The sequence below is a fragment of the Gobio gobio genome, assembly GCF_949357685.1.
Source record: "Gobio gobio genome assembly, chromosome: 24".
NCBI lineage: Eukaryota > Metazoa > Chordata > Actinopteri > Cypriniformes > Gobionidae > Gobio > Gobio gobio.
This window is the reverse complement of record NC_137120.1, coordinates 25,669,292-25,694,935: the sequence shown is the minus strand read 5'-3', so window position 1 is coordinate 25,694,935 and position 25,644 is coordinate 25,669,292. Positions and strand designations below refer to the sequence as shown.

The following is a 25,644-nucleotide window of genomic DNA, read 5'->3' as shown; positions in this document are numbered from 1 at the left end:
ATTGTTGTGGACTTTGGTACTGGCAAATTGTGTATCACCCTAATGGGCTTGCTTTGTCTAAATGAGTTTTTCCTGTGTACATATTGATAACTGTTAGAGAGGCATAAATAACAAACCTATCACCCCAACAAATCAAATTTTGGCAAATGTGCTGTTTAATTCGGTTACAATGGAAACACGGATGTTTAGCAAACCGTTGTCATCACAGGGCTATAAACTGTGTGAAAAGCTTCACATTAATCATCTAGAGACATTTTTACTAAACATATGTCCACAGAATCTTTTGGAATTGTGGGTTAATGACAAATAAGAGTGTACAAGATAAAGAAAAGGATGAATATTTTTACAGATTTACGTTCTTACACCATTTTAAACAAACTATTAAATTGAATTTGGTGAATCTGGTGTAATCTTCATACTTTTTAAATACGTAAATATATTACATTTACAACCTAAACTAACCTCCCCATGTCATAAAAAAGTCAATTTATCAGATTTTATGAGACTTAACCTTGACACACAGGGGTCCTTCTTTTGTTGACACCTTGTTTTTTCTTGCTTATTTCGTTTATGTTCAGCGGATGTTCATGAAAGGTGTATTGCACCATAAAAATTGCCCTTTTTATGTTTTTGTTTTAACGCCTAAATAACTTGAGATGCTTGCTTTCACAGATGCCGAGCCCAAGTATCTGGTGGCCGTTCAACCCATCCCAACCAATGATGTGAAGAAGCATTGCACAGGTAGCATCCATTAAAAAAGTATTGTCAATCAAAAAAGTCCATGACAGGATGTTTAGTGGAAAATATGCAACAGATGTGCTATTGAACCAGTGGAAATGTTTGAAAACTTTCACTTAGCATTAGCTAGAAAACATAATCCTCTGCTAAATTTGATTACTTGTTTGAAACAGGTAAGGTGAACCTGGACAAACCTCTTCACCTGGTGATCGATTCTGTCACGCCGACATCTGTGCTACTATCCTGGGGAACCTACTTAAAGACACCCTATGAGGGAAACATCATGAACGACTGCTTGGAGGATGGGTGAGTTACACACAACATCTGGATTTTACTTTTTCCTCCACCAACATGTTCCATATGAATGTCCTAAATCCCTGAGGAAGACTTAATTTACTTCACTTCATATTTAGGGACCATTTAACCTGAAAAACATGGAAAAAAAGATAATGAAATACCATGTCTCCAGTATTTAGGGGTCCCGTCCTTAGAAGCATTGCAGTGCACTGCAGGTTTTTATTCAGTGTTCTCATTGCACTGACAGGATACTGGATTTATGTCACGTAACCGAGAGAGCCATTCAACGAGTGTGATGTTTTTCTACACAGATGAAAAAAATGTGTGGGATATGGATCCCTGCCACTGCAGGTGTAGTGTGTGTCTATGTTTAAATGCTTTTTGAGGATACAGGCACTGTTGGGACGCACTGACATGCTCTCAGCCTCCCTAAATCGCTCTGGTTTTCATATAGAGAAGTATGTGAACCTTTTTCCCCTCTGTTAAGGGGAGACTTTTGGAAAGGCCAGTGGAAATGTTGACCTGGACCAAAACAGTTGGGAGCTAAAGTCGTGTACCAGTGCTCTTTATAAACCTAACATCAGCCCCTTTGTTTAAAGCCTGACCACTGCTATGGTGACAGAAAACCAGTTTACTAAGTAATGCGTTAACGCATGCGATTAATTCAAAATCCTTAACACGTTAAAATAATTTACTGAAGCACGTGAACTTGCATCATTAACGTAAATTATGTCATGCAGTTAGATGATCTTAGAAGTCTGGAGTTTATCACACTGCATCTACAGTGGCGCGAGCACATGTAACCCTGGTAGGTGGAAATCTCTATTCAAACCCTTAAACTCAATTTTGCGATCAGATTATTTTAACCCTTAAACGCATTCCTCGGGTCTTTATTGACCCGGGACATCATTCACTACCCTCCTTCTCATTTGTTTTTTTTTTAAGTTAGACATCAACCTTCTTAGTATTCCTCAATCAATTCATTATAAACAATATAACAAGATGATAAAACAAGAAATGATAAAAGAAAGCCTGTTTTCCTATTCATTTTTGTTAAAAAGAAAATGTATAGGGTCGCTAACGACCCGAGGTGTGTAACAGTGTAAGTAAATTATTTTCTGCACAACAATAATTGAATCTTTGATGACTGAATAAGTGTAATTCACCTTTATTCCACAAGGTGTCTGATACACAATGATGAAGTGACTTTCACTCATAGTTACCGCAGGCAGAAAACAAAAGAATAGGAAGACTTGAAACTTGAAAAGGCTCAGTGATTTACTGCAGAGCAAGTACTGAACACAATGAAATATTAGTGTCACTGTCACTTGATGGTGGATCTGGGGAAGAAGCTGTCAGTGATCAAAATATGTTGAAAATGCCGAATATGAGCCAGATGCTGAAAGTACAGGGAAATTAGCTCTGACAAGGATAGTGATGATGGTATGAAACATCTGCTCAAACTGAACCCTTCTGAGCTCCAAAAGTAACAAAATGTACTTTATTTAATTTTTCTGTAATTGTTACTCTAATATCAGGAGAGTTTTATATTATCGCAATCCGTGTTAGATATAGATCCGGGTCATTAAAGACTCGAATATGTAATAATAATGTAAACAAGCTCTTTGCAGTTGCATTGTACACATACTCTAAATTCAGATTTTTTTTCCTATTCCGTAATGGTTTGCATACATTTATGAATTATATGGAGTCTCTAAGTGTCCTTTTTTGGAAATCACCTTTTAATCTGATGGTTTACTTAGCTGGATATAGCAAATGATGACTAAATGAATCTGTTAAACAAGATAAATGGTGTATACTTAATTTCATGTTAAGTGCACGATTAATCGTGATAAAAGTGTTTAATCTATTGACAGCCCTATTAATCTACTGACATCCCTACTACATGATTGATTATAACTAGCCAAAACTAGGATGCACAAATTACTCTTGAGCCTTTTAGATAACCATGACTCTTGAGCCTTTTAGATAACCAATGTGTCTTTGAACCAGGCATTACACCATCCGCTATAGAGAAAAAAACAGGAAGTGGATCTACCAGACCTGCCCCACCTCTGATACAGTGATCGACAACCTCAAGCCCAACACACCCTATGAATTTGGCGTCCGATCCAACAAAGACGACCGTAGTGGAATGTGGAGCAAGGCAGTGACCCACAACACCAACATGGGAGGTAACATATACCCTAAACATCCATTCAGAGTTATTTTGGCTGAGAAATTGAAAGATGATCAAGTCTAACTTGCATTGGCACTGTTCTGTTTTCAGACAAAAACTTGCAGATAACCTACAAGCCCAACAAACCCCTTGCCAAGACTTTGGTATGTAGTGTAGTTTCATAACAACTTTTATATAGTATAAAGGACTGTGAACTTAATGACTTTAACAGGCAAAGCCACATGCCATGCTCAACTTTAAGTGTTTTTGTTATGTCGCTGTTATTTAATTCTAACCATTATTACATAAAGATTAATGACAAAAAAGATGGGTTTTTTTCTGGCTTTGGCGCCACAAGACAACACAGCAAATCTGGTCACAAAAAATCAACCCAGAATATCATAGAGATTTGAGGGTGGAACTTTTAGATTTAAGTAAAGAGTAACCAACAGGTGAAGCCATTAGCAACGCATTGATAACCATCCAAAATGCATTTTGTCCTTTGCATATAAGCTTAATAATGCCTGAACTAATCGGTCATATTTTTTATACTCCATTGTAAATTTGAATCGCAAACAACTCTTTGCACACTCCACAAAGACTTTTAAAAATGGTGGTTGAAATAAAAGTCTAGGTGGAGTCAACCAATCAAAATGCTTCGGAAAGTCAAGCAATCAGCATGTTCAGTGCCCAAGTCCCACCCCTGAAAGTTCTGTACTACCTCTCGAACAGGCACTTTCTGAGGGGGACATTTGTAAATTTCCCTCCATTTAGCCCAAAAACCGGATACTAATGGCTTAGCCAAAGGAATTCTGCGTGTAAGCCTTTTCAGCCTTTCGGTGAAGTTCTCTTAATTTATTGATATCTCATTTTAAATCTGACTCCATTAATAATTTTATCTGACTCCAATTCTAAGTGACTCCATAAAGTGTGCTACATTTAGAGTTTATCAGCTGATTTTACGATTAGTTGCGATTTAATTTAGATCGTTGATTTTCTTTGTATCTTCCTAGTTTTCATATTCGTTCATCGAGAGACCCAATATCGCAGAGAGACAGACGCGTCCGGTTCGCGCGCTCACGGGCACAAAATGATTACTTCTGTAATTAGTCAGAGGATGCAGAGTGAATATTTTACCTTTAAGTGGTTGCACATGCTCACTCAACAAAAAGTGTAATTTTAGTAATATTCACGGACTACAACTTGCCAATCCAGCGATAGTCAGGAATCGGAATATTGCGCACGCCGCGCCCCATGCTTCAGTCGTGGCGTCATCGGTGTGATCTATCATAACCCTAGATTTTGCGGTAATAAAGGAGTATACATCGATCCATACTAGAATAATGATTTCAGAATCATACAAGATAAATCAAGATTAACATTTATTTTGGCCAGACAGGAACAGTAAATAAGTAAACAAGAATCCATGGTACACAACTGATCAGCGTAAAAACATAAAACACAATTGCAAAGCAATATGAAAATATTTAAAAGAGTCATCATGTCTGGCACACTACATGCAGTTTGCACCATACGGGGGGTTCTGACTACAGAATATTCCCCCTGAGAGTTAGATTATCCAGCCTTAAATATTTCAACTAGAACAAAAGGGTTGTAAAGATTTGCAACACCCCCACCTGGTTTTGGGGGAGTGGATCAGATATCTTTGAAGAAATTCCTCAAAAGGAGGACTGAATTCTCATTAGTTTTCCAATCTTTCTAATACTACTAGTGACTGCAGTGAAACTGAGACCATTTTACCATTCGCACTGAGACCTTTAAAAAGACATCAAACATGAAAGGGATAAAACAATAGATTTACAAGATACATCATCACCTGTATATCTGCCTTTGGTGACTTGAAACCAGGGCAAGGAGAGGGCAAAATGGGGAGGGGGGAGGAATGTTTGTCAGGGTGTTGTCACACAGTTTCTGTGAGATCTTTCTCTCAAGATTAGTGACTTTTATTGTTCAATTGCTGAGGTGTGTATCTCAGCTTTTGTCTTAGCACCAAAACCGATCCTTACACATTTTTAACCGCAACTTTTTAACATTTAGACCCTGTGGTCAAAACACACAGAGTACCACCCCAAAGTCCCTAGTACCTGGGGAAAGTTCCTGTGGTGGAAACAGCTTAATATAATGCTAGCACTCTATGATCTTACTTTTTGCCCTGTTCTCTTCCATCCCTGCTGAGCCTAGTTTGCTGGTCTAAGTTTGCTTAAGATGGTTTAGCTGGTTTCCCACCATTCCTTGGCAAGGTTGCCTTTGTAGTTTGTTGTCCCTCCTGGTCTATTTATGAACTGTCATGGACATAAAGAGCTGTGCCTGCAAGCAAACTCTTTCTCACATATTCTCAATCTCTTGAGTCAAGATTCCAGTTTTTGGCATGTGTATGTGTGTAAGGTACTCAATCTTCTCAGCGGAGGCAGGAAATAATGCGTGCCTGTCAAGGCATTTCAAAAACACTTTAGACACGGTGGAGAGACCCTGATTGCAGAGTTCTTTTACATGATATGAAGACAGAATACTGCTCTGTGTTATTTCACTCTACACTTCGTTTTTAAAGAGGGTCGAAAAAATGTGTGTAACCCTCTTTTTACAGGCTGGACCTCACAGCAGTCTGTTCCCACTTCGCCATGGTAAGACCATCAACTACTACTTTTAAGAATTGCCCCTTATGTAGTAAAGAAAACAAGAGAATTCTGTCATCATTTGTTCACCTTAATGTCATTTCAAACCCACATGACTTACTTTCTTCTGTGGATCACAATATAATGCACACTGTTTTTTTCCATACCATAAAAGCATATAATAAGGGCTGTCAAACTAGGGCTGTCAAACTTTAAAAACAAAGCACCTTTATCAAATATCGGGGGCATTTTAAGTATTTAGGTGGCTTTGTGTGAGGAACACACTGAAATTTAGGTGAACTGTGTAATTTATGTGCTTCTGATGACCACAGTCTGCCATTAGTCGAACAAACAGATAGCTTTGCCCCCAAACTCACACCATTGGCTGAGGCAGTGTTTGCCATGCTGGGCTGGTTGTTATCCTCAAACATTCTCTTTTTAAAGTGCTTTTTATAATTTTTAAATATTGATAGCCCTTTTTATAGCTTGACAAATCCTGGTCACTGTATGCTGCATGATTACTTGCAAGTAAGTAAGAGTAAATCATGACAGAATGTTCATTTTTGTTTTAATTTTTTAAAATGGGTCAGACTACATGCAGTACTGTTCTTTTTTTTCTATCCATTTGAAAGTGCTTTGTGTTGGTTTCTTCCTTCAAAATCTTCTTTCTAGTTATTCACAACACAACCAAGCCAAGACTGCCCAAAAACACAGGCGTTAATGGAGGTCCCAAGACATCTTTTGGTAATTTTCCTTCTCATTCTCTCTGTTTTCACTTTTCTTTCATACAGGGCTTTATTGCAGTCAATCGAAGTCACGCTCACAGTAAAGACATTTAATACTCTCTCCCTCTCAAGAGCCTTGTTGGGGATGCCTGCTCACTTTTTCTCTCTCATTTTTTTTTTCCATTTACAAAACATTGCATTATTTCCCACAGCTCCACCCATGGGTCAGCAAGGAACTGTGGCTGCTCCAAGAGCCAATGAGCCAAAATGGCCTCAGCTCCCATTGGGTAACCGAGAGAAATTTTGTTTTGAAGTTTTGCTTGTGAGCACTCAGTTGGTAATTGCTTTGCTGGGTGTGGGCGGGGATTAAAGACATCCGCTGTTATGATTGGCTGCATGCTGGCATGCCTTGTGAGAACGTTGAGTTAGAAAGTCCTGCTCCAGCCGTGATGAGGATTCCTGACCGGTCGCCTCCACAGTGAGGAGGAAGTGTGAGTGTAAGTTTTCTCAGGGTACTGTGCAGCGAAACCCCATCTGCGGTCACGCATGGTCACGCATTGTCACGCATTGTCACGCATTGGCGCGGTCTCTGTAGGCCTGCTCACTCTCCACCCATCAGCACCAGTCAGACTCTGTGTCCACCAATCAGCTCTCTCTCTCTCTGTCACGTTCATCTCTGCCCATTCAGTCCCCTTTCATTTCATCACCTGTCAATCACATCACAACTGTTAAAATGTTTGGTTTCCTCAGTCCTCCATCTGTTTTATTACTGTGGCCATAAACGGCACTCTTATGTCTTTATTTCTGTCATTCTTTCTCTTTGTTCACTGTGAATATTTCCCATAATATTAAGACAGAATATTTCCAAACCGAACTCAATAAGTGATATATACTTCAAACTACTCCATACTTATTAAATAACAAAATAATTGTATATACAGCGGTAAAATTAACATCAAATTATGACACATAATATGGTAACAACAAATGTGCATGAATCAGAGGAACATGGCATTATCATTACTGTACCATGGTATTGGCAGACTAAGGTCATAGTAATATGATATCAAAATTTGAGTAGTCAATAAATTTCAGCCTGTCAGTCAGCACTCACTTTTTTTCATAGGTTCACTCTTTAGCCTCTTTTTCTGAACCGTATATTGTTTTCCATCTTCCATCTCTTTTTCTTATTTCCTCAACACTTTCATTCATTTTCAGAGTTTTTGCATCTTGCTGGCCTACGTTCAGTCTGCATGAAGTCACTGCATGCAGAGAAAGAACCAGTCCTATGTTGTTAGTTCTAGCAGGGAAAGGCAGAATTCTGGGAGTCCCACCTCCTTTCCTGTCTTCCTCTGTCTCTGAACTCTGGATAAGATAACATTACAACTCTCTCTGTGTTTTTCCACTTGGAGCCAAACTGATTATGAGACCAAAGTCAACAAGTTCATTCTCAACCCCCTTGACAAAACTGTCAACACAAGTGCTCAACGTCGGTAACAGGCACTTAAGCATCCCTACCATCACAACTCGATGGGATGGAACAGAGAAACTCTTACAAACGTGCTTAATATCAAACAACTTCCAAACATTCTTAACACCATTAATCTACCATCCACCATGTTGGATTAATCATGGTCTCAACAATCAGTCCTGCTGGAAAATCCAGGTAAAACCAGTTTAAGGTGGTCCAAACAGCTGGTACATGCTGGTCAAGATGGATCATCAGTTGTCCTACCACCTGGTGGGGCATCGTAGGCCATGTTGGTTAACCTGGATTGAGCTCCTGGTGAGCTGGTTAACCATGATCCATCTTCAACTGGTTGACCAACTAGACCACCTTGAGCTGGAATGGCTTAGTTTGTCCAGCATGGAGGGCTCATCTGCTCCTTTTTCTTAAACAGATTCAGACAGCCATGTTAGAAATGACTCCTCTCAGCTGGTGGAGATCCCTCCTGTCCTTCCCCAACACCTACCCACTAAACCCTCTCGTCCTTCAGTCGCCCCTACCCCCAATTCCTTATCCAGCAGTACCCGGACACCCCTACGCGGACACCCTCAAACCAGGGCACCTAGTGCCACTCAGATGCCACATAGTTCCTCTGGTAATTCCAATGTTTCCTTCTTATTTTTTTAAGTTGACGGTTGACAGGTAATGAGAAAATAACATATTGCTTCAGCTATTCACTATTTACCACACAGACACTTGAGTATTTTGGCATTTGCCATCAACCTTTGGCTACACGTTCTACCACTGCAAACTTAGACTAAACATCAGAATATCAGACTTCAAAGCTTTATTCAATTCATTCTCTTAGTTTTTGGGTGGTTTTTGGAGAAAGGAGATATGCAGGAAATTAATGGATGTTCAAACCACGTTTCAATCAAACCCAGTAATTCGGTAACTTCAGCCACGGACAGACATTATTTCACACTCCAGCTCAATGGATTACAGGAAGACTGTCTCTAGTCAGTGTGTGCGAGACGGCCAGTAAAAACAGCAAGAACCGGTGACATCAGTTCACATAATCCTCTCATTTATTTGCTCTGTCAGGCAAGCTATCACAACTGTCCCATCGGTGTATATCATGTCTGTGTTATTGTCTGAAATCACAGCTTTCCTGTATACCTCCCCTACACCATGTTTTGTCTTCACAGGAATGCACTGCTGCACTTTACTGCAATCACCAACACATCAGATTTAGCCTTACTGTAGTCAGAACATTGACATTATTATCATTAAATTCACACATAATACAGTTTTGTCTGTTTTTCAAAACCTAGTATTCTAAGCTGCAAATAAAGACATGATTATCGCATACATCCAATGTGGAAAACGGATACCTATGCAAGTTCAGTGATAGTAGGATCTTATAATTGGGTATAATTATTTCAGTACTGGAAAATATCAGTAAAAAGTATGTTAAGTTGAATTATATTACTCTGTTTATTGAAATGTTGCACTGTCAGCTTAGCAACATGCTAGCACAAGACTATTGAAATCACTTATACACTATATTGCCAAAAGTTTTGGGACACCTGCCTTTACATGCACATGAACTTTAATCCCATTTGCATCCCATTTTCAATCCATATGGTTTAATATGGAGTTGGCCCACCATTCGCAGCTATAACAGCTTCAATTGTCCTGGGAAGGCTTTCCACAAGGTTTAGGAGTGTGTTTATGGACATTTTTGACCATTCTTCTAGAAGCGCATTTGTGAGGTCAGGCACTGATGTTGGACGAGAAGGCCTGGCTCGCAAGTCTCCACTCTAATTCATCCCAAAGGTGTTCTATCGGGTTGAGGTGCAGGCCAGTCAAGTTCCTCCACAACAAACTCTCTCATCCATGTGGACTTTGCCTTGTGCACTGGTGCGGAGTCATGTTGGAACAGGAAAGGGCCATCCCCAAACTGTTTCCACAAAGTTGGGAGACTGAAATTGTCCAAAATGTCTTGGTATGCTAAAGCATTAAGTGTTAATTTCACTGGAACTAAGGGGCCAAGCCCAACCCCTACCCCTGAAATACAACCCCACACCATAACCCCTCCCCTCCACCAAACTTTAGACTTGGGACAATGCAGTCAGGCAAGTACTGTTCTCCTAGCAACCGACAAACCCAGACTCATCCATCAGATTGCCAGACAGAGTAGCGTGATTCGTCACAACAGAGAACACGTCTCTACTGCTCTAGAGTCCAGTGGCGGCATGCTTTACACCACTGCATCCAACGCTTTGCATTTCACTTGGTGATGTAAGGCTTGGATGCAGCTGCTTGGCCATGAAAACCCATTCGCTGAAGCTCTCTATGCACTGTTCTTGAGCTAATCTGAAGGCCACACAAAGTTTGGAGGTTTGTAGCTATGGACTTTTGCAGAAAGTTGGTGACTTCTGCACACTGTGCGCCTCAGCATGTACTGACCCTGCTCTGTGATATTACGTGGCCTACCACTTTGTGGGTGAGTTGCTGTTGTTCCCAATTGCTTCCACTTTGTTATAATACCACTAACAGTTGACCATAGAATTTTTATTAGTGAGAAAATTTCACAAATTGACTTATTGCACAGGTGGCAACCTATCACTGTACCACGCTTAAATTCACTGAGCTCCTGAGAGTGACCCATTCTTTCACTAATGTTTGTAGAAGCAGTCTGCATGCCTAGGTGCTTGATTTTATACACCCGTGGCCATGGAAGTGATTGGAACCCCTGAATTCAATGATTTGGAGAAGTGTCCCAATATTTTGGCAATATAGTGTGAGTCGAGTCTCTATTGCACTTTGCGTGTGTAGCGTTTTTTTTGTATGACGTGCAATGTTGCTACTGATGGAAAGTGTTCCAAATCAGTCTCTTTATGAGGGTCATTTTAGTTAGGATGCTAAGATAACAAAGCAGATCACTTGTTTTGGACTGGAGTTTTGTCTTTTTCCTTTTGGTGAAAGAATGTACTATACTGATTTAAAGATCAGAATCAACACTTAAAGAAAACCCAAATCCCTTGATAGTATGTTGAAACACAACTAGCTAACTTTGACATCTCTCATCAGCCCACAGACAGCAACACTTTTTAACACATAGCAGCCCTTTCATAATTGTACAGTACCTGCCCCAGCATGCACTTCACTTCCTAGAGCTGACAAGGCATAACAAAAGCTGCTGTTGTTTTTTTTTATTTAGGTAAGAGCCTCCGGAGAGACCCCATCTCTTCTCTTCCATCCAGACCCATCAATTCAGTCCACTCAGTGACCACCAGGAACCAGACATCACTGAGCAAAAACCCTTTCTCTCTCTCTAATGGCATGAAACATTCTCCCGCCAGGCTCGGGGACTCCTCCAGAAGATTTGGGGGTAAAAGACATTACTCTAACCCCTCTTACTCTAGTCTTTTCCTTTCCTCTGTTTTTGCATTATCTTTTCTGTTTTTCTTTTCTTTCTTTCTTATTTTATTTTAGACTTATACAAACATACCTAACTTAAGAAACAAAAGAAGAAAAAGATTTTTGTTGTGCTGCATTCTCCCCTCTCTATTTTGAGCTATTTTGGTTGCAGATCTCTTGAGGCAGTTTTTCTTCAAGAGCCCAATTTTCTCCTTTGAAACATGTGATGTGTGTGTTTGTGTGTGTGTGTGTGTGTGTGTGTGCAAATCAGACATCATACTCTGTCACACCTGACAGTTTTACTGTCAGAGAAGTATGTGTGATTTAGCCCGATGGGCACACAGACCTCCAGCATTTGCACTAATCTGATCTTGAAAGGCCTCTCTTCCCCTCAGGCAGTTGAGCGGCCACCTATAACTCTCTATGTAAACCCCAGTTTTCTTCAGCTGCTTTGCATCTCAGCAACAATATGATGGTACCTTAGTCTTCCTTTTCTCCATAACATCCACTCTTTTCCCCTCCAACAGCTAACGGTGAGCACCATAAGGGAATTTCTTTCCCCAAACCAGTCGTGTGGTCCAGAGCAAGAATGGGTAAACAGAGCCAACTCGTCCTCTGTGTGTGTTAGCCATCATTAACCTGCAGAAATTCTGTTTGTGGCGCAGCCCATATACCCATGTTGGTGTCCTTCCCATCCATAATCTTCTGTAAACTCGTGTCTGTCAATTCATCCGTCCACTCATTCACCAGTCAACCCATTTGCTCGCCAATCTGCCTGTTGTCTTCAACGTTTGTTGTCGTTTTGCAAGCTTCTGCAGATCCCATGCTGCTGCGAGCTTTGTGGTGTAATTGTCAAAGCTTTTCCCCAGATTGGTTTCTTTCATTTCTAAACCATCATGGTGCTGTAGGACATTTATTTTCATGAGCCTTTTGACACAGAAACCCACCACAATGTCCTAAGCTGTCTCGTAACATTCTGTGGCTCTTTTATTTGTGCATTTCAGCAATAATGTTTGAAACTCCCTTCTGCAGAGGACTGTAGCTGCTTCTGGTTGAAGTCCATTGTGTGCATGACTACTTGCATGCTTTATTGTAGTCACAAGCTTACATGTGGTATGAGGTCTTTTTCAATCTGCCATATTGTTTATGTATAGCAAAAACAAATAAGGCTGAAATATGAACACATTTTAGTATTTATCCACAACCTATTCATTCAGATTACTGTTATTTTCAACATAAGGTTAAAATGCCAAAATTCATGGAAAAACTTTGTAGGGGACCTTACTAAGAATTGCTTTAGTGCTGTATATTGAACTGCATTAAAGTAATTGCATGATATAGTTGACGTCATACAAATCAGCTAACATCACAATAACAGCCACAAAATATGCGGTGAACTCAATTCACATGGCGTATCGGTTCTGACTAGACTTGGTTTTGGAAGACACAGCAGACTTCTGCAATCTGGCTTACTTTGCAAGACAGTATCCCTCCACTGCGATCCAGACATTATATACATTTCCAAAAGTATGTTCAACTGCACTAAATGTTTGGATATTTTCCTGGTCATACCCTTCCCTAGTATTTGATCTTTTGATGACAAACAAAACAATTCAAGGTCTGCAAAGTCACATCTTATAGCTTGTGCAAAAACAGTGGAATAGATCTGTGGAGATCGTTGGTGGCTTTCATTAAAAGAGAGGTCTTATTGGAGATATGTTTGACAGTGACTGCCTGAAATTGTCTAACGGCTGTCATGATACCGCAAGAGTTTTAGATCACCCAAAACTTTGGGCATCACCACCGAAAACCTCAGCTACCTCTCTGGAAATTGCTTTCCTTCTGTAAGAGTATGACATCTGTTGATCTTTAGTTTTATTTTCAGCAAAGCTTGGCTTTTTCGCCTCCCAGCTTTGCAATTTGTACTCGTACCACAGGGTTTTAGTGAGCTGAGCTCCGTTTGATTACCCTGTGATGAACTGAGGGTTTCACAACTGGTGCCTTGGATGTAAATTGAATCAGTTTTCCTGGGAAGGGTCCACATGCTCTAGTCTGTTTGCTTTTGACTTTACTCCAAGATGGCACTAAGAACTGAAGGCTTGAAAGGTGGTTGAAGTGCCAATGGTTAGACTTCATCCATGCAATGAGAAAGAAAACAAGCAATTTTCTTTCATTTCCAATTAACTTTGAGTTTGAGCAATTTGCTACTCTCATTTAACAAAGCATTCAAATTGCAGGTTCTCAAAAGTAAACAGGCACACTCAATTGTATTATTTATAGTATGAGATACTCTTGTTTCCATTGATCAGGAGAAGGATTTGAAAATCACTGTTTTCACTCCGTTTTCTTGTCCTTATTCTGAACCACAATGTGGTCAAATTAATTTATTTCCATATTCTGGATGATTATACTTTGAGAAGCATTCTGCTGTTAGAGTTGGATGTATTACTTGATAGATATTTTACTGCATAACAGATAATGATAACATGTTTTAATTTTAGAGGGACACACATTTTAGAATATACATAATGTTTCCACATACACTGGCTTAATTATCTTTCTGTGTTGATAGAGACAATGAAAAATTAAAGATGGAAATGCTCTCCGTTTATTGAATTAAATTGGCTTATTTATTTCCCATTCTTTCTGTACAGGGTCGGAATGACATCATCATGTATACTTTCAATTTTAAATGTCTGTGGAGGAGCTCTGACCTCATATTTGGTACCATTTGAAAGCTTAGAGTCTCTACTTTCTGGAGATATGCATCACTTTGGCATTTGTTTTACACAAAGTAAGTAATTTACACTAAATTGCTCTGGTACCATTTCTGCCTTGATTTGGCCTGCCCAAATTGAAAAGCTTCCCATACCGACATTCAGCGGTCTAAATTCAGAATTTTGGTGTCATTTTACAGGAAACCCTTTGAAGTTACATAAAACCCTGCTAAAAGTGATAAACATGTAAGTATATGTTGTCTGAGCTGTAATTACCCCCCCCCCACACACACACACACACACACACACAAAAAAGAGACAATATGATTTTTTTGGTTATAAATTAATTTTTGAAAGTGTGTAACACACTTTCAAAACTGAATTTATAACCAAAAAAATCAAAAAGCGTCTCTTTTTTGGGGGGGTTATTACAGCTTAGACAACATATACTTACATGTTTATCACTTTTAGCAGTGTTTTATGAAAATTCAAAAGGTTTCCTTTAAAATGATACCAAAATTGTGTATTTAGACGACTGTATGTTGGTATGGGAAGCTTTTCAATTTGGGTAGGCAAAATCCAGGCGGAAATCCCAAAAATGGTCCCAGAGCTTTAGAGGTTAAGATGCCAATGTCTTAAAAGCTGAAAGCAGAAACAAACCAATTTGTCTAAAATCGAAGAGGTGTCAAACTCATTCAACCAAAAAATACAAAGATTTATAAAGATTTTTTTAAAGATTTTCTGCTTTACTGAAAAAGCAGCTTAACCAAGTTGAGGCCGGTAGTGATGTGTTCCACTGTTTTTCATGAGAATTAAATGTTAAGTTAAGAGAACATTAGGAAAATGTGTTAATAGGATGAGGATGAGGATAATAATAATAATAATAATAATGCATTTTATTTAGAGGCGCCTTTCAAAACACATACACATGCAAATTGCGGAAGAGAGACCCAGGTATAACAAGGGAAACAGATGAGGAAGATCTAAGAGTGCGTGTGGGAGTAAATGTGAAGAAAGTCAGAGAAATATGAGGATGCAAAATTGCGCAGAGCTTTAAAAGTGAAAAACTGAATCTCGTACTTTACGCAATATGTAACAGGAAACCAGTGTAATTGATAAAGCACAGGAGAGATGTATTTAATGGAAGAAGTTCAAGTAATTATGCAGGAGGCTGAGTTCTGGACCAACTGAAGTTTATGAAGAAGTTTGAGAGGTAACCCAAATAGGACAGAGTTACAGTAGCCTAATCAATGTGTGAAGTAACTAGAGCATGTACAAGAATAGCTTTGGTATTGGGTTTAAGAAATGGATGAAGACGACTGATGTTCCGTAAATGGAACTATGCGGACCGAATTATTAGCGTCTATTTCAAAAGATGAATGTGTATTTCAAACATTTATTTCAAAAGCTACTATCAAGGATGACACCCAAACTCTTAACCTGAGAAGACGGGGAAATTATGGAATAATCAATAGTAAGTCGAGTTTTGCCAAATTGCATTTAGAGCCAAAAGAGAAAATATCCATTTAACAGTATTTAGCTTGAGAAAACTGCATGAGAACCAGGATTTAATCTCATCTAAACAGTCCAAGAGGAAAGAAGAACAAAGAGTAGAATTAGATTTAGGAAAAATAGTGCCGAGTGCCATCCACATAGCATTGTAAATTAATACCAAATGTCCTAAAAATATGACCAAGAGGCAATAGATAGATAATAAATGGGTTATGTGACAAATAGATGGAAGGGCTACTTCTGACCTCTTACTGCTGAGTTTGGAGTTTTTGGTGCCCTTTTTGACTTACTGCATCCTTGCTAGTTCATTTATTATTGGAAAAGGGAGTGGATGAAACTTCACTTCATCACTTTCACTTCCATCATTGCAGGTTCTCCAGCTGTACGCCTTCCTATTTCACCAAAAAATGCTAATCCTAATGTTGTGGGCAATCCTGGAGTATTAGGTGGGTACAAAGTTCACTGAACTTAAAAGTATAACCAAAAAGGAGTGACATTTTTTTTTGTAACAATTGAAAAAAATGTTTTCCTATGTTGCTCAGTGTTAATTGGCAGAAAAGCCTATGTTTAAAAAATGTAATGTATTTACTCACTCATTTATGTACACAGCAGACAAGAATACAGGCCTGAATGAGGACAAAGCAGTTTCTTTCTTGAAACCCAAGCTGCCATCTGTTACAGCAAAACCATCCAAACCAAAGACAACATCTGCTCCTGCATTGACAGGTTTGTCTTCATGGGATATTTTATAATAGTCTTCAATATTCTGCTGAAGGTTAAACATTTTTGAATACATTTTCATGTGGTGTATACAAATACCCAGGTGGTAACTATCTGCTAACCATTGATTTTATATTATTGACACTGTTCATATTTTTGGTGTCCTAGCACACCATTTTGAGACATGGGAGAACTCTTCAGTATTCAGCTCTGTTCCTGCTTCTAAAGTTGATGCCATGGGCAAAGAACGCTACATTGGTAATGAGACTTTCTTAATCACTGTAGCCGTGCATGCCAAGCACTCAATGCTAATTTGAGATTCAGAGCCATAGCAAAGAAAAGTGTGTGAAGTTAAACACAAATGTGTTGTTGTCCAGCTGCACATGTGGTCTATAAGACAGATAAGAAGCCAGATGAGCCCTGCTCCATCACCACCTCTCTGAGTTACTTCCCTGAGGAGGAGGGTGGAGAACAAAATGTCACCAACCCTCCAAGAACAGCCCCATCCAACCTCACCGTTGTAACCGTGGAAGGATGCCCCTCCTTCATTATTCTTGACTGGGAGAAAACGGATAATGAAACAACAGGTAGGAATGAGGGATGCATCATTAAAGGAAGCCTATAGTCTAATATATGTTGGAATAGACCCATTTTTATCTGAGGAATGTAATGTGCAAGTAATGTTACGTAATGTAATGTGGTGTTAGGATGAAATATGACCTTGTCAAACATTACTTCGACTATGATAGGTCAAACACTAACCCTCGACTATGATAGGTCAAACACTAACCCTCCACTATGATAGGTCAAACACTTACCATTGACTATGATTTGTCAAACACTAATCCTCAACATTGATTGGTCAAACACTAACCTTTGATTATGATAGGTCAAACACTAATCCTCAACATTGATTGGTCAAACACTAACCCTTGACTATGATAGGTCAAACACTAACTCTCGACTATGATTGGTCAAACACTAACCATCGACTATGATTTTTCAAACACTAACCGTTGACTATGATTTGACGAACACTAACCATCAACTAAGATTAGTCAAACACCAATCCTCAACATTGATTGGTCAAACACTAACCCTTGACTATGATTGGTCAAACACTAACCCTCGGCTATGATTTGTCAAGCACTAAACGTTGACTATAATTTGACGAACACTAACCATCAACTATGATTGGTTAAACACTAATCCTCAACAATGATTGGTCAAACACTAAACTTTGGATTTGATTGGTAAAACACTAAGGGCCAGACTTACTAAACAGGGCAAATTAGCATGAGAGCGCAATTCCAAAAAAGCGTGTTGGGAGTGGAAAGATATGTGCGTGACCTACTGACGATGTGCAAATAAAAGAACACAAACGCAGCCGGATCACTTGCATAATGACCAATGCAATACCAGGAGCAGCGCAAATTAGCGTCTGATTTAAAACATGCTTTTATTGGACGGTAATTAATGGCGCAAATGAGAGCAAACCTTAGTAAATCACCTTGCATGATTAATTTAAATACTCCCATAAATGTAGCATTTGAAAGGGAAACTCCTACAAATGCATATGCAATAAGTTCAGCACAAAAATAACTGCCCATGCCTTTTCAGGGCTAATTTTGCTGCTTGTCTTTAGTAAATATTGACAGTAGCCAATGCCAAAAGAGGGTTTGCGTTGACACAAGCTGTCTTACCTGTCAACTTTAACAACCCAAACTGTCAACTTTGATCTGGCAAACACTAACTCTCGACTTTGGTCGAACAATAACCTTCAACTGTGTCCAGTCAGTCCCTAATCCATTTCCTTGTCAATTGTCTTTTCACAGAATATGAGGTTATCTCAACTACAAAAGGTCCTGATGGTGAACAGGTTTCTATTTTGACCACCAACCAGACTCATACGGCTGTGGAGAACCTGAAACCCGAGAGCAGGTACAGTCTCAATGCAGAACGCCAACCTCTCTATTTAAGGCACTCTACTGAATTTGATAGATGTATTTTAGTTAATGTGGGTGTCAAATACCAGGGGTGTTAGTACATGCACGCATCCTGGGGTCTGGACAAGGTGTTGGATATGTGCGCTGTGGTCTGGCTGTAGGGGAGCTGTCACGCTTGTTAGCTTTTTAATGAGGCTGAATATAGGCTCAAGATCTGGTGACACAATATAAACCAGGGCTTCCTATGGACTGCGTCTCGAGGCACGTGGGCCTTGGTTATGTCTCTACATCGCACATGGAGGATCCATTAAAAGGGGGCCACAGGATTTGAGTCCTCAGACTCTGCAGAATAAATATATCAAGTGTCAGGGCTCAGAGGACGGGAAATAAGAACCTCATTTTACTCAGAATTTGACAACAACCCACCAGATTTCCAATACAGAAGTCCATTTTAATAATTTTGGATTAAGCAAACTGTCAGAACACTGTCAGAGGCATAAAATTAGATCTGAAATGAATATACTTAATGGTTTGTGTAATGTGGATCAAAGCAGAAACGTAATGTCACATCACCTGTGTTTTTCTTACCTTACAGTTATGAATTCAAGGTGAAGCCAAAGAATGAGCTTGGTGAAGGGCCACCCAGCGAACCAGTGTCTTTCAGCACAGAGTCTGGTAATGTATTTTCTCTTATTTTGTTCTCTTGTTTTACTTCTTAGAGAGAAAAAAAAACATAACAAAATATATTCAATATACAAAATGTTTATTTGAAAAACTTAAATTCCATTTGACACTTTTAGGACAAGGCAAGGTTAGTTCAGGTTGTAAAACTTAATATTATGCAACTTCCTGAAAAACGTAATGACTTAATCATTAATCATTCATGATATTTAAAATATATAAATATACTTTTTATTAGGGATGTCCCAATCAAGTTTTTTTTGCCTCCATTCCGATCCAATTCAGAATGCTTTCAGTCAAGGCCGAAGCAAGATGCAACACGTTAAAACAACAATGCCTGAGATAGTCTGGCGTCACTGCATGGCAGATAAAAGTAAACAGTAAATAAAAACTTTTGAGTGATTCGTTGCAAAAATGCGCATCAAATGCTAGAAACGGAAGCCTGAACGTGCGTGTATGTGTGTGATGCACTAGAATAGATCTCATTAGTTCTCGCACATCACGAACATTTGAGTTTCTTCTTTCCTTCCTTTTAAAGGATCGGGCTTAGGATAGCCGATACGGATCAAAAATGCTTAATCGGCCCCGATACCGATCCTTGTATTTGGCTTGGACATCTCTACTTTATATATTAAAAAAGTATATTTCAAAACTTAAGATGTGTACATTTACCTATACATTATTTAAGGTGAAAGGAAAATGTTTGTTTTTTTACTTGGTTACACTGAATGTTGCGGGGTAATTACATTTAAAGGTCCCATGGCATGAAATTTTCATTTTATGAGGTATTTCAACATTAATATGAGTTCCCCTAGCCTGAATATTGTCCCCAAGTGGATAGAAATGTTGATCGGGGTAAAACCGAGTTGTGGCTGTCTCTCTCTGCCTTTGAGAAAATGACAGGCCCGACTAGCCAATCCTGAAGGCTCCTGGTTTGACGTCCAAGCAGGCACGGTTTCCTCCCTTTCCCCCGCCCAGAGAATCTGGCACGCCCATGCAAACACTCGAGAGATCATTAACGTTACTTGTGAACGAGTGAACACTGGCAGTTTCTCAGTGTTTGGATGTACAAATGAAAACAGAAGTCTTTCTTCAGTTCCTTCTGATCTGTGATCAGTGATTTCTGATGTGTAGCTAATTATTTATTATTTGTGGACACGCAGCGGCTTCTCTCTCTCCCGACAGAACGGTGTTTTCGTGTTTTCTATCTTGAGAGTCAGTGTTTTTGTACGTCCTCGTCGCGTCTATCTGTTCTTAAATGTGCATACAGTCTTTTCTGTTTAACATCAGCAGTCACATCTTTAGAGATAAACTTCACACACGCCGAAGCTCGGCCTCCAACATCCCCGACCCCCAGTACTGCATCTGGCCCACAGCGGAGGCACCAAACGCGGCGTGAGATTAAGCAGAAGGAGGGTAAGCGTGAGGGTATCTGGGCTAGGCTAGCCAGCTTTCCCCACAATAAACTGGATTACATTCGATTACAGCTGTTGTGTCTTTGTTTGCGCTGTGTAAGTTACTCAATGCGCGTCAACGACGCTATTCATATGTTTGGAACATATCTAGAAATAATGCTATATTCAACACTTACTAACTCGTTCATCTCGCTGTAATGATACATTGCATGTGTTACAAAGTTGGTAGAATAATGATGAAGAGGACTCGGTGTGACTGGGACTCGTATTTATTCAGAACTCTCAGATACAAACACAATAAACTCGCGCTGACTGACAGCGCTCTCATAACTCAGTAGTTACTATAAATAACTTTGTTAGCAATCACTTCGTCTCCGTGATGTCCGGTTCGCGAACGAATCATTCTTTTGAATCGGTTCTTTTTAGTGAACCGAACCAGTTCACCAAATCGGACTGAATCGTTCTGAACGGTTCGCGTCTCGAGTCAGCGCTGATCCATAATTTACTAAAGTTACTAACTTTCTGACATGAGTGACAGTCCCTCCGACTAGAAATAAACTAATAACCTGAAGTATATGCTAGTAACTACAACAGTTCACCCTGAACTGAGACATGCTGAGAGAACTGATGAGAAGTGAACTCCGGTCCATCCGTCTCTCTGGCAGACTCGTGCCTGCTCGTGCCTCGTTAAACCACGCCCCCTCCGCTCATTTAAAATGCAAAGATGTCAGCCAATCACAACAGTGGGCGTTTTTACTGAAGTCTCACAGCAGACACGCCTCTTGAAGCAGGGCATTCAGCCACAGGGCAAACAGCAGTATAGAAAAAATGCCTTTTATTTCTAAATTATGACATTTTATGATGTAAAAATCATACTAATAATATAAGTACACCTCAGGAAACACTATAAAATAATAGAAAAATGCCATGCCATGGGACCTTTAAAGGTGCACTATGTAAAACATTTTCAGTAAAATATCCAAAAACCATTAGGCCAGTGTTATTTATTTTGTTCAGTTGAGTACTTACAATATCCCAAATGTTTCCAACTATTTGTAAATCGTGAGGAAATTGCAATTTTTTAACCAAGGAACCGGGACATGTGAGGAAGTTGCCTGTCGATGGCATCACATCTGCGTTCCCCTCGGTTTCCGCGTTTATTTTGCAAAAGCGCTTTACTCGTACTGTAGTGTGCAACAAGTGTCATAGCAGTAACGTCATAACATCATTTTCAACACACTCTGGTGTATCTAATATGATAAACAGAGCTGCTTTACCTCATACTCATGACCGGAAAAGCGGAAATGGTGCCGGCGACTGTGGCATAATAAAAGTCCCGCCGGCGACTATGCCATAATAAAAGTTCCGCTGCTTACGAGGCTTGTGTTTTGCGCACTTCTTATTAACAATCGTTCCTACTTCTGCTTCATACTACAGTAACGTTAATAATCGCGTTCCATGAACATGATTTCTGCCCGAGTCCTATCCCGATTCTTTTCCACCGGCTGTGAGGTGAAGACCACATGTCCCAAGATTCTGCGCTCAAACTTGGCGTCATCAAACTACACGTTTGTTTTGAATAGGCAACCTCTAGTGGACGGAAAAGTTACATAGTGCAGCTTTAAACTTTTTTATAAATGGTCTAAAAGTTGTTTTAAAACCATACAAAACCATGAATAGAAAAATACAAAATTTGGGCACGTTTAAAAATAGAGGGAAAAAGATTTTTCCTTTTCTTTATTGTGGACACTGGCCCTTATAACATTTATTTCCAAGATAATTTTTATCTTATCTTAAAATATATGTAATTTTAATGTGAAAGAGATGCCCTGGAGCTATCTGAATGTTTGTTTATTTTGGTCATTGTTTAACCATGAGTCATGGTATTCAAACCAAATCCCAGTATTAACAAAAAATATGTTTTTAAAGGCATACAATGCAAATATCCCCAGAGAAAAGCTGCAAATTGCTTTGCCATGGCTTGTGCAAGTCAGCCAATAATTGTGACCTCTCCATAATCTCTTAAAGATACAGTATATGTAATGAGTTGCTTGTCGTTAACATAATGACTCCAGCATGTCCCTATACTGTCGTAACGCTTGGCCCCATCGCTGCCTGCTGATACACCCCTGGAGTGCTGTCACATAGCCAACCTTTCCCTGTCTTACAAGCTCACTAACAACATATCATAAATAAGGAACAAATAAAGACCTATATCATCCACATGTTTTATGGGAGGAGGCTTTAGTTTTAAACCTCGTCTGGCCTGCATAGAGAAAGAGTCTAGAAACAGAATGGAAAGCAGGGCAAAGGCAACTAGGAAGGAAAGAGTCCATATGTGCGATGACGGGAAAGAAATAGAGGAAAACTGAATGATGAGATTTTACCGCCAAAGCCCCTGAGGCTCAGTCTCTCCCCTATAGCTTTGGCCGATCCAGCAGGTTAGTTCATGCCAGCTGATCTCTCTTCATAAGGGAGATTCAAAATCCGCTGGAAAAGCACAGTATTTTCTGCTTGTTGGAATTTATTGTACTTTTTTTTTTCTTTTTTTTGCTCAAGGCACTCTGCCCACCCATGGATAGCCAATGCAAAGTTGGCCGATTTGTGTCTGTAACTTTCCTGCGGTCTACAGATCATTTTGATTGTCTCTACAACCAGGTGGCTGTAAAACAAAACCATAATTTCTGATTTCTCCTCATTTGAGCCTTGTTTTCTCTTGCAGCGGATCCGCGTGTGAGCGAGAACGTCTCAGGTACGTGTTTCTTCTTTGCACCCCATTTCTCTCAGGTGACAAATTCCTATCTGTTGAATAAATGGATAATGTAATGAGCAGTCCTAGTAGAGGAAAGAAAACGAATGAGTAAAGGAGCTGTGGAGACTTCCTATGAGTTCACTTCTTCCATACCAAGTTCTCAGCCAGATAAAATATTTACCCAAGAGTGGCAAATGGATAACACCATCCTCCTCCATCCCTGTTCTCAAATAAGGGCCTTGGTTGCCTTCTTTCACTCAGTGAGTTGCAAGAGCGGGCCAATTTGATATTCATCTCCCTAAATTTCTTCCTGTGTATTGTCTATTCCACACAAAATTGAGTGTAATGAACAATGGATATAGAGAGTGAAGTCAGCCAATAGTAAGACGAGGTTATGACAGGAGCCAATGGAAACACAGACTAATGGAGCAGCCCCTCGGCTCTTAGTGTCCAGCAGGCCTTTTCTAACACGTGTATAAACAAAAATGGGTTCTGTACTCCAGTAATCTTTTCAAAAGACCACTGAAAGAAACATTGTTTTGCTCGATCTGTGCCAGAACATAATATCTGGCCTTGTCAGTTCGTAAAATAACATCTTGGGATTTTTCGGCATGCCTTTCAGGTAAAGATGCCATTTGGACCCAGTTCCCTTTCAAAACAGACTCCTACTCCGAGTGCAACGGGAAGCAGTATGTGAAGAGGACGTGGTACCGCAAATTTGTTGGAATCCAACTCTGCAACTCCCTTCGGTACAAGATCTACCTGAGCGACTCCCTCAACGGTCAGTCTTCTGGAAACTGATCCATACATTGGGTTCGTTTTGTGCTGGAATAGATTATAAATTGGCAGCTCTTTTCTTCCCTTTTCCTTTAGGTAAATTCCACAATATTGGAGACCAGACGGGTCACGGTGAAGACCACTGTCAGTTTGTGGACTCATTCCTGGATGGAAGAACGGGCACTCAGCTTCCTGCAGACCAGCTACCAAATAGGCCAGGTATTACTGCAAGGAACCACTGATATTATGTCGCTATGGTTTTAGTTAACATATGCAACAAAACTATCGTATGACTTCTGAAAACCTGATATACAGTGATAGATATATACAGTATAGATATTATTAATACACAATTGATCATATAAACCACTTTTATAAAACTTTTACCTTTGCATCCTTCTTGAAATGCAGAATTTTTTAATTATGCTTAATTAGGTCGAGTAATTAAAAATGCTCCAACTACTTTAAAAAGCAGACATCTGGGCACATTTCGGCTTTTATGAACAACCTGGTAAGCACGACCTGGAGAAGACACGCGCTGTGTGTAAATCATGTCACGCACAAATAAAATGTGCATGGGGTAATAATACCCCTAACTTGAGAAACCACGTCAGCCGTTTTCATCGTGAGCTGTTAACGCTTGTCAGTGCCAAGGTGGACCCAGCTCAGCCAAAAATGGATCAAATTATATCAACGTTAGAGTTCTTAAAGGGCCTATTTACACCTGGTCACTTCATACGTTTTTACTGATTTTTTATCAAAACGATTTCATTTACATTTGGTCACATAAATGTAACTCCTCAAAATAAATCCAATCTCCAATTCCCGCACTATATGCAAATTTAATGGAGTTAACGTCACCGAAAACAACAGATATGAGCTGCATTTTATTAATCATCAGCTAATTTCAAAATCAAAGACCGCAATAGGAGAGAGAGCGCAGCAGCAACAGCACTAGTAAGATCATTCGCTTTCTTTACTTTTAATGAATATGATTGTATGTTGAGCACCTGCAAATTGCTTTCGGTTTTATTTGCGGTAGTTTGTGCGCTGGCTTGATGAAGAGATACGCAGCTGCTCGTCTGCGGCGATGCGTGCTTCAGTAGCGCTGTCATATCTGGCTATAACATGTCATATAGCCCATAACGCTCTCACACGTTTATTTTTTAGCATTGCTGGGAGGAGTAAAATTTTCAACAACTAGATGCATTTAGACTTTAGCTTTCACTGTAATGCGGCCAGACCACCTCCTGATGTGGCTTTTAGTATATTGTGTATTTGTTCTAAACGCTCCTGTTGTCTCCTGTGCCCAGAATTAAATTTTGTTTGATACATTTGTAACGAGGTTAGTTCGTGTGGGAAGAAGGAGGCAGGAACCGGCGAACAATAGAACAAACTTTAATTAAATAAACAAACAAACAAAGTGAAAGTGAAAGTAAAAGCGGCAGCCCCTCACGGACGACTGCCGCTTTTAAATAAAAATACATCTTAAAATCCAGGCCTGGTCCTCTCTCGTCCTTCACTGTCGTCGCTCCTCCTTTATACTCCCGTCACTCCTCCGCGAGAGACGAGGCCAATGCGGCACGCAGCTGGCGCTCATCATCATAATAATGACCGCGGCCTCGTCCCGCTCTCACGGTCCCTCAGCCTCGCTGCTCGCCACATACCCCCAACGCCCT

At 39.8% G+C, this 25,644-nt stretch overlaps 1 protein-coding gene across 11 annotated transcripts in view; it reads left to right on the top strand.

Annotated features, from left to right (window-relative positions):
• Nucleotides 1-25,644, top strand: part of abi3bpb (ABI family, member 3 (NESH) binding protein b) — a 38,477-nt gene that overhangs the window by 8,990 nt on the left and 3,843 nt on the right. Inside the window, exons 3-21 of one of the 11 annotated variants that reach the window (XM_079807621.1) lie at nt 673-741; nt 912-1,044; nt 3,049-3,230; nt 3,326-3,378; nt 5,820-5,856; nt 6,520-6,591; nt 6,785-6,859; nt 8,474-8,674; nt 11,246-11,416; nt 11,973-12,038; nt 16,046-16,120; nt 16,287-16,400; nt 16,563-16,652; nt 16,772-16,981; nt 18,230-18,335; nt 18,936-19,015; nt 23,159-23,188; nt 23,811-23,969; nt 24,062-24,184. In XM_079807621.1, coding sequence (XP_079663747.1) covers nt 673-741; nt 912-1,044; nt 3,049-3,230; nt 3,326-3,378; nt 5,820-5,856; nt 6,520-6,591; nt 6,785-6,859; nt 8,474-8,674; nt 11,246-11,416; nt 11,973-12,038; nt 16,046-16,120; nt 16,287-16,400; nt 16,563-16,652; nt 16,772-16,981; nt 18,230-18,335; nt 18,936-19,015; nt 23,159-23,188; nt 23,811-23,969; nt 24,062-24,184 — 2,046 coding nt within the window. Of the gene's footprint in view, nt 1-672; nt 742-911; nt 1,045-3,048; nt 3,231-3,325; nt 3,379-5,819; nt 5,857-6,519; nt 6,592-6,784; nt 6,860-8,473; nt 8,675-11,245; nt 11,417-11,972; nt 12,039-16,045; nt 16,121-16,283; nt 16,401-16,562; nt 16,653-16,771; nt 16,982-18,229; nt 18,336-18,935; nt 19,016-23,158; nt 23,189-23,810; nt 23,970-24,061; nt 24,185-25,644 lie in introns of all 11 variants that reach the window. The other 10 variants (XM_079807618.1, XM_079807624.1, XM_079807623.1 and 7 more) reach the window with 10 other exon arrangements.